At 39.6% G+C, this 10,251-nt stretch overlaps 1 protein-coding gene across 1 annotated transcript; it reads right to left on the bottom strand.

Moving 5' to 3' along the window:
- Positions 1-3,395: 3,395 nt before the first annotated feature.
- Positions 3,396-7,641, bottom strand: CIPC (CLOCK-interacting pacemaker). Its single transcript, XM_010131520.1, has 3 exons — positions 7,575-7,641; positions 6,495-6,664; positions 3,396-4,265 (listed from the first exon to the last, which is right to left on the bottom strand). Exons 1-3 carry the CDS (start codon positions 7,639-7,641, stop codon positions 3,396-3,398), a joined length of 1,107 nt encoding a protein of 368 aa, XP_010129822.1.
- Between the last annotated feature and the right edge of the window lie 2,610 nt (positions 7,642-10,251).

The following is a 10,251-nucleotide window of genomic DNA, read 5'->3' as shown; positions in this document are numbered from 1 at the left end:
TGTATTCAGAACTGGCAATGGACTTCGAAAGAACAGAAAATGTTTACATTCCAAGTAGAGCAGTAGAATTTCAAAAATACATAGTACGAGTAATGAAAAATACCGACATTTACTAAAACTTAATAGAAAAACAGCAGTCTGATCCATCAAGCTACCCCACCCGCCAGCTGTCAGCAGCAAGGGAAGCCCCAGCAAGCCATCTGGCTGACTTTTTAGACTGGGACATGTATTTTCAGCTAACTTGTTAATACAGTCTTGCTGCTCCAAAGGGCAAAAAAATCTGTAAGTTCATTGCTACAGATTCCCAGTCAGAGAGGTTAATGTGTCTGCTCAAATCTACTTGGTCACTTCCAGATCCTGCCCAGAATCAGGACTTATTCTGGTCCTGATGTAGTCAACTAATTTCCTCAGCACAGTTGCAAGCTAACCTATTTAAAGGTTTACCAGGGCTTCCAGGAATAAAGGTAGCTAAGAGAAACAGAACAGAATGGAACTTGATGACATATCTATCATTAGGAGCCTTCAAATTTTTTTTTTTTTTTTTTTTTTTTTTTTACAGATGTTGCATCAAGATTCACAGTTATCTAGGGATATGGTTCCTAAGGGGCCCCAGATTTACATATAATAGTTCCACAGTGAATTTTTCTAGTTTAGTAAATACTATTAAAGCCTGGACTGATGTCCCATAGGAGATTTCTAATCAGCTAATGGACTTTATTTGTGGATTTATTGAATATATATTCACACAAATTACCCCAGCTGAAAGGCCCATCAGCTCTAAGCACACCCACTTTAGCCCAGCCTCAGTGCTGTCACAGGAAAAAACCGTATGTGGTACTGTGTGGACTATGAGAGACTGCTATCAGGTAGTCTCATCAAGTCAGAGGGTATTACTCCGCAAGGTCAATTCTTCCTTCCTTTTCCTCCATCAGAGCAGTAGAAATAAGACGGAGGTCACCAGGAGACTCTCAAACTTCTCTCAAACAGCTAGGACTAGATTTTCTTTTTTCTGAATTCCTCTCATCTCTAGGAGTCCGAGTACATCACCTCGTTTTCTAGGACAATCAGTTCCTAAAAATATATCTAATCTGAACTTCAAATTCTTCCCTCTATCTGATGGATAGAATAAGAATTTTAGGAAAAGTAGGAAAGATATCCTATGCATTTTCTCGCACCTCACCTCTAGGCCTATTACAGTTATCCAGTCCATGGAACTGCCTCCTATTGCCTCCTCTTCTTCCTTTAAGAAGCTCAGAAGAAACCAGCTTATCTTTTGGGATTCTTTCACAAATGGCCTAAGGCCTATGCCGTCAAGTGTCATCTGGTGCAGACATCACAACTGATTCAAAAAGAGCTAGATAGGACCTGTCCTACATTACTACACTGTTCAGTGCTGCCTTCCTCCCTTCTGGGTTTGCTGGCTGAGTTTCAATATTGCTGTGCTGTGAGTTATGAGACATCCTAGTAAGCACAATTACAGGAGATGTATTTAAAAAAAATACATGACAGAACAGAGTCTACGAACACTTGTAGTCAACTCCCATGTACTGCACTAATCTTCAGCCGGTGGGCAAGATACCTTGAAAGGCATGGCTACTAGTTTGCTACAGCTCCACTTGGGTGAATCCTGCTGTGAAGTTTCCCTAGGCCTATGGCTAGTACAAATATGACTCATGTTCTTCCTCTTTGTGAGGCACATACAACATTTCTCTTCATCACTGTAAAAAGGGGGAAACCCCTTACAAGACAAAAGCCCCTTACACCTTCTCTAATGCACATAACGGAGGAAGACTACAAAAGCATTATCTCCAGTATTCTGCAATACTGAGTCCCAGAGGCATCAGAAAATGAAAAGGTCTAGTCTCAGACTAGCATGACATAAACTCTACTTTCAAGTTGCTTCAAGAATCTCTAATAGATGATAGAAGTGATTAAAACACCCAGTCACCTAGGGTATTTTAATTTTTTTCAAAACATTGTCACAGAGAAAGGAAGATACCATAAACAATCTAGATTCCTTAACACTCCTAGACAAAGCCATTCTTAGTTCTCTACAAGACTGCCTTTGAAAAAAACCCTTCAGATTGGGGGGAATGACAGTTAAATATCTAGATAAACTGAAATTAAACAAATGTCTGTAGAACAGCTTTTGTAACATGACTACTGTGGATCTCTACTACTAAGGCCTAATATACACACAGTGGTAAGCGAGCAGGCTAGGAATGACATAAAGTTACATGGAGGAAAAAAATGTCTGGGCGGGTTGGTTTGGTATTTTAAAATTTTTTTTAAAGTTCAAACTTTAAAACTATCAAAACTCAGGTAGATAAAATTTTTAGGGAGATTATCCAAGCTGACATATCTCTCTCTTCCCCACTCCCTTCTCCATGTACATTTATCTGATTTCTCTAAATAAAAATTAAGATGGAAGGGGGATGCGAGGAGGACTTGTTTCATCATAGGCCATTATGCTCCTTTTCCTTTCACCTCTCTCTTTTTTTTAAATATGCTTAGCTATCTGATTTCATGGAAGAAAACTTTAGACTTTAAACTAAAGATTTACGTATTATTTGATATGTAGCTAGTCTTGCCAAATTAATCCCGGTGAATGAATGTACTGTTTTAGAAGAAGTCACTGCACTCTTTAATAAAAACAATGTTTAATCTGTTAGCTATTGAGAAAATTCAAAGCCACTTGCCTTGTACACTTGTCAGCCATTAATAAATACGACTTTGGAACAAACCCTTCCACTGCAAGCCTTGTGATTTTCACTCACTCAGCTGTACAGATCATACACTCATCAAAACACATAGTTTCACTGGGGTCCTAAGACACTCATCACTTAGACCAAAGACCGCAAAGAATACAGAATGCTGCTCAGGCCAATCAGATCTCCACTAATTCAAATGTATTAAAACCCCAAAGGAAGACTCTCTGCTACAAAGGACAACAACAGCCTAAAGATAAAATCTCACCAACATCAGTTTCCTCTCCTCATGCCAACTGACGATGGCCCAATACTGGGGCCTGTTCTGCTATTCCATTCTCAGAACTATCTGAAGATGGGAATAGGCAAATGCTTGCTTGAAGAATACTGCAAATGACAGTCTTTTCACTGCAAGAAGAGGAACATGCCAGCAGAGCACATCCAAGCTTCTCAAGTCCAAGGAAGTACACAGAGTTAGCACGGAGTTCAAGATCACACCGAAGTACTAAGTACCTATTCTGTCAAGACCCCACCGTGCTATTCCAGTCCCACAACTGGCTCTAAGACAAACTGTCAATGGCATGCCACTTTGCAGGTCTTGGACTCAAGAAAATGCTCAAGTAAAAGCTTGAGACAGGAAATAGGAGGCACAGAAATAACCTGACCAACAGCTATGTACCTTTTTTACTACATGTTGGGATAAATTGGATCTTCGGGGTTGCTATCAGTTTTATCAGATCCTGTTAGAGATGCTTCTAGCTCTGCCCATGACTGTGGAGCATTGTTCTTTATTGCCTCTATGAAAAGCTGTGTTTGGTGCTTCAGCCGGTCCAACTCAGCCTGAGTCACTTGGTTCTGATGAATGAGCTCCTTGGTTTTTAAAGTGATCTCCAGCAATCCCGACCTCCGTAGCACAACGAGTGTATTCTGAAAGCGTCTGCACTTGCTTTGTTGTTGCAAGAGCAGCTCAGGGGTAGTGCAAATCTCTTCTGGTATCAATGTGGGGCTCCACACTGCAGACTGTGCCACAGTCTGTGCTGCACTCTCGCTCTCATGAGGAGCGCACTTTGCTGTCTGCAGAGTTCCAAAAGGCAAAAGGGGAGTCAAACCCGGCACTTTCTGAGTGTCACTGGAAACACAATGAAAACCAGGAAGAGCTGACAGGTTTCCACTTGCAACCAGAGGTGGTTGGTTAGAATCCTGAGGGGTCTTAAAGCTAACTGGTAGGTGAGCAAAAGGACTAGTAGGCAAGCCTGTGCCCCTCGATATACAAGTCTCCATCTTGGGTGCTTCTGTGCAGAGTCGTTTGTGGCAACTGGTTTCCTGACAGTCTTCTAAATCAAAGGAGTGATCTCTTTTGCAAGGCTGTGGTGCTATTTTGGGATAAGAATGCAGGATGGGCAGGTAATTAGTGGAGTCATTCCTCTTTTTCCCAACAGGGTGAGGCTTAATGGGAGGAGGTGGGATTGAAGGACGAAGAAACACTAGCTGTGGCTGAGCTGGAATCACTTCAAAGGATGGCTGCACAGTCCAAGATTGGAGCTCTGATGAACTCCCCTGAGAAGCACAAATGGGGGAAAAAAACAGAAGTCTTACAACAACATTGTAGAAGAGGATCCAAAAAACCTTACATGAAACAAGTGGACTGTGCCATTTCTCCATATTTGATATACACTGTCCAATTAATATGTTCTGAACACTTTTCCATGACAGTCATCCTTCTCATCTAACAACAGAGCATAGCACGAGAATCAAAACTGTAATCAGCTAAAAACCAGCAGATACATTTAAATTTACACATGCTTTCCTAAATGAGGATTACAGTGCATGCTGATATTGTACACCATTCATGTAAAAGTTCAACCCAGCAAGTGTACAGAAACTTTGAAAAATAATAAAGCATTGTGGTTATGAAATATTTCAAGAGTCAGAGACTGCAGAGACAATTTTAGGAACAATTCAGACTCCCTCTGTTGAAAGGCAGCAACTCTAATCTTGTCAATTCTATTTGTATAGCAAGCTTTTGAAATGGTTACTTGAAACGGCCAACAGCTGCTCAGTAAGTCCTGCAATCTTAAGTACAATACACAGTTTCAATAAATTTAAAACCATAAATAGGAACAACCAATGCAAGGAAAAAAGCCTGTTGTAAGCCCAGAGCAGTTTAACTCTACACCTCTGGTGAAATTGAGCACACTGATAAACTTTAAAAGCATTGTATTTCAAGAAAATGCCCAAGATTTTACTCTCTCCCAAACCCCATATTCTGCAATATTGGGGAATACAACAACTTTTACAAGACGGTACCTCCTCCTCCAACACATTAGCAGGGATCTTCATGAGATCTTGTGGCCAGAAAGCATGTCTGCTTTTCTCCAAACATATCAAATGGTCTAGTGAGAGATACTATTCCTCTCTGAAGCAAAATCTCACTTCTTAATATTTTTAAGTCATCACCACTACAATTATACAAATAATAATACACTGTCAGCTGCCTTTCCAGTTCTTTATGACTAGAACACTACTGGCAGGCCTGCTGAAGGCACAGTTCTTAGCTAGTAAAATATATTTTATTATTTTCAGTACTACACTGAGTCATCTGAAATCCATCTCCTTTCCCCCAACTATAAGATTTAATCTAGCAAATAGTAATATACTTTGCTGAAGTCCATTTCCCCAGTTAAAGAACTTGTCAAAAATGGGTATTACCCAGCGATGAGGACACTGAGACAGGGAGATGAGATTCAATTACCTAATCTGACACAGAATTTCTTTATTTCAGTGGGCAAGATGCTTACGGAATAGGGGTATACAACAACTACCCATAAAAAATAAATATTACTACCTTACTACAGAAGGACAACATTCTAAAGAAGAGCATCTGCAGGAAGTATACAATGAGCAGAGATCAGAACCATCTCTCACAAATGCGTAACCTGCCAAATACTAACAGAAACCCCCATCTGTGTTAGGATTGATACAAAGTATTTCAATTTAATAGGTTTTGCTTGTTGTCATAACAGATTCACAAGAAGAATGAGGATCAATATTCTTTTTTCCTCCTCACTGTATTCTTGGAAGTATTCTAATAAAAAACACTGAAGAACTTTTGCTGCTGTACAAAGCAAGAGATCTAATAACATGGCAACACTTTGAACTCAGAGCTGTTTTATCTTCTGTCACAATGTGGAAGTTAGGAGATTCACAGATCTGCTGGAGAAACAACACGTAACAAGACACTGAGGGACATAAAATAGGGAATGTGATTGTTGCAACAGGAGCCATCACATGCAATTAAGAGAAACAACTGTTAAAGTAAAATTACCACAGCTAAATTCAGATACGGATTTAATGTTTTCATTTATAACATTCTGGATTAGCGTTTCCCTTTGCACATAACACACTTCTAGGACCAAGAACTAGGAAGCAAAACCTACAGTCTGTATTGAATGAAAAAGAAAACATCGGCTTTCAAAAGGAAAAATACTCACTTTTTTGGTTGGACCTGTGGTGCTATTTACATAACATTCCTGAAGATCTATTTTTTGGGGATCTCCTTGAGACAAAAAGGTTTAACAGATGTAGCAGGGCTTCACCATTTCACATTTTTGACATCTTAGGGATTCTAGCTGCCCCTCAAAAGAACAGGCTGACACAGTAGAATTTTTCAAGTTACCAGTCACTTTCTGGACTGCAACAACTTCGTAACATCTTTTTTAAAGGAAAAATATTTTTAAACAAATTTAAGAACGTGCAATATTTTTCAATACATTATTTCTTCCCTACCTGCTTAACTAACACATTTTTCATTACGACCATGGGAGAAAGTGCAGGAAAAGAGTTGCTTGTGGTCATTGGGCATGGCCAAGGCCCATCCTCTGTGTTCCAACACAATGCATTCAGCACGTCCTCCGAGTCAGTCTGCTCCATAACACTCGGGCACTCTGAACTTCCATCTGCCAGATGTAGAGTTCACCTGTTAGTTGTTTCACATGCAGCATGCTTGCTACCTCCTTTCAGTTCTACTATTCTGCTTTCTTTCGATCCAGCCCCAAAGAACAATAAAGTTTAGTTCTGGAATACCAACAAAATTAGAACTGTAGTGACAGTGCCACACAAATAAAAGGTTTCGTACTTCAGACCAGTTCTCATGCAGATACGGTCTCTCAAAAAATCTATGACTTTTTGTTCTTTTGTATTTAGTCTCCAAGGGACTATGTGTACTATCATGCAGACTGCTCTAAAATCTGGTGCAGGAAAGAACTACGGGCTCCAGCCTGCCACAACCATAGTCTGTGTTGCAGGCATTTTGTGTCTTGAAATCTTCCATCTACAAACCTAGTAAGGCAAATATCTCACAAAAGCATTTATTTTTCATTTAAAGGTCATCTTTGCACAGTTGTGTTTGGCATTAAAATGGCACACTGTATCTACATTTTACTGATGTTGTAACAATTAGTCTCTGGTTTATCTGGCTCTACAATCCGGCCAAATCACAAGAGGTATTAGATGGCATAATTCAACAGCTCACGCATTGCTACCAAGAACAAAAAGTAATTTTGCCATCATCACTTCAGGACTCTGAAGTCTGAAATTTTTCCATTCATTTCTTTATTAGGCACCTTTTAAATACCCATGCCATTCAAATTCACAGGTTGAACTAGGTAACTACGTAAAGCTCCACTCCAGCAAAGTTTTGATGGTAGGACGATTGCACATGCAACCCGTCTTGGATGCAGAGGCCCCCACAGGTAATGAGACACAAACTGTAAAGGGCTACAGTCAGACTCATTAAACGTCACCAGTAAAAGCACACTCTGAGCAAGAAAACACACACAAAAAAAGTACTGCAGTGGATTTCTAAACCTGAGTATCCGGAGTCCTTGTCAGATTCAGCTGCTGCCATGCTGAAATGATGGTTCAAGCTCTTCATTTCCGTCACTTTGCCCGATAGTTCCTTGACGGTCTCAATAGATGACTATTTAGTATCCATGCTTCCATAGTGCCGCAGGCAGTTTTTAATACCTTTTCCATTGAGGAACTACAAAAATAGTTAAGAATAAAAACAACTTTCTCTGAACCTAAAGAAAGTTCCACCTGTATAGGATAACAAAGAAGGCCATATTGGTCCTCATGGAAATCTGGTCATCAACTGTTTGCTGGATTTATGAAGCAATCTGTAGAATCCTACAGCTTCACATTTGCTATGTTTATCATGCACTTAAATTTAAAAACGTGCAATAATTTCAATATGTTATTTCTTCCCTACCTGCTTAACTAACACATTTTTCATTACGACCACAGGAGAAAGCGCAGGAAAGGAGTTGCCAATCAAAGTTACTTATCAAAGGCTTGCCAATAAACCCACAGTTTACACCCCACAAAACTCTCTGAACTATACATGTCTAATAACGCATTACGGGGTGGAAAACATAGGCAACAATTCTTAGCATCAACTGACACGTTACTTTGTAGACTCTTCTGACTAAAGTCTTCATCTGCCTTAGACTTATTTTTTAAGTTTCAGACAAGTTTCCACGATCCAATCTTTTAGTCCCCTGCACCAGCTACGACAGAACAATATCACACTAGCCATGGCTGTTGAGTCCTTTACGGTACGTTAAAAAGATGCCAAAAAACCTAAAGCATAGGAAGGAAGAAATTAATTGAAGCAGAAATATAGTATGGATATTTTACTTCTTTTAAAATTCCTTTATTTTTTACTACTGCTGTGAATGTCATCAGTGAATCAAAGGTCTTTCAGAAGTACTAAAGACACAGATGCAGTTGAACTGGCAAAATGTATCCATCTCATTTAGGTCCTTTCTTCAGGAGCTGAGCAATTCAGACTACAAATCAGCCAATCTTACTGAATTACCCAAAGCAGAATAATTACTTAAAATTACCGAGTAAAGAATACAGTAGATTCATCTGGAGAGCACAATGCACAAGTAATTTCTAACTGTTATGCATTCTGTCAGACAATGTAGTAATTCCTGACTGTAAACAGAAAACTTGGAAAATAGGAACACAATTTCTTGATCTGCTAAAAAAGTAATGCCCAACCATATAAAGTTTAGTACCATGGGTAACCAAGATAAAATTGCAGAATCAAAGTGTATGGTCATCTGTAATTAAATCAATGCCCCTCTGAGTCAAGTGGGATAGTTGTGTATCTCTTTTTACAGTGCCAGCGAGCTAAGTGGAAACCTTCAGAATAGAAATCTTGTACATTATTCAAAGAGTATATAAATAGAAAAATAATGTATTAAACATGTTTCTTCACTTCCAAAAAAAAAACCCCAAACAAACCAAAATCTAAAGGCTATTCATAAACAACACTTTTTGAGAATTAAAAGTAAGTCTGGCCATATTTATCTTACAAAAAAAGTAGCTATGCCAGGGACTGAATCCCAAAACAAGTCAGTTGTGCTGGGTGAAGACCACACAACAAAAAGCTGTGGTTTTGTTAATACAGTCTGTTTCTCTCTCAAGAGTAACATAAGCCATCACAGAAGAGAAAGTAAAGAAAGCAATCAGAGAACATGCTGGGACTAATGAAATCCATACTGCTAAAATCACAACAACATACTATACCTGCAATGCACTCCTAGGGGAGACATGGGCTTAGAAATGCCCTCTTCTCTGCACACTGGAAGGCTGAAACTAAAAGCTATGAAAATCAGAAAAATATAGTTACATTATGGCCTTCCATACTACACACTTGTCACAACCTCTGGCTGCTTCCTGAGGGTAGGCAGACTTGGGAAGAGCAAAATTTCTGCTTCGCTTAAAGAAGGTAGTTGAGAGTTTGGCTGACAAAAGAAAAAAAGACTGGATGAAACACAGAAATTATGTCTAACATTATTTGGAGAAATTCTTTTCCTGTAAAGCAATCCTTTGAAGTTGTGTCTCATGTTAGAAGTATACGTTTAAATTAAAAATAGAGGAACTCAGGAGTCCACATCATAGTCAGGCCACTAGCCCATTAATGGCAGTATCCCGTGCAAGCTACTTCAAGTGACAACGCAGCTGACATTCTGGAATAATCTACCCTGAAAGGCAAGTTTCTTCTTCATATCCTAACAACCATTTGTTAGAATCATCCTCCAAGATCTCAAGCCTTGGCACCTCCAATAATGAAATCTGTACATCAGATAACAGTGCTGAGATGGTGGGGCAACTGTTTCTAAAGCTACAAGACAGACAGAATAATGGTCAGCAGAAGAGAATTTCCTCAGTAGACATTTGCATAATTTTTACTTTCCATCTTCAGTCACACCTGCCGACCTGCTAACAGGTATGGAGCAAACATAACTACCTAAGAGCAACCTAGATGCTATCCCTGGAATAGAAGATGAGGTTTAATTCCCAGTCCACACTTTCATTACTTAGTGCTTTCCGAAACATACGGGCTGGTGCATCCTCGCTTCCCACATGGAAAAAGCAAAACCGGTAACCACAACAAAACCGCAACCGAAAATAACCAAACCAGAAACGCCACTCTCAAATCTCGCCCGTCCGCGGGCCAGAGGCGCACCCC

This window comes from Buceros rhinoceros, unplaced genomic scaffold (genome assembly GCF_000710305.1).
Source record: "Buceros rhinoceros silvestris isolate BGI_N320 unplaced genomic scaffold, ASM71030v1 scaffold13322, whole genome shotgun sequence".
Lineage (NCBI taxonomy): Eukaryota > Metazoa > Chordata > Aves > Bucerotiformes > Bucerotidae > Buceros > Buceros rhinoceros.
This window is presented reverse-complemented; position numbering and strand designations above follow the sequence as displayed.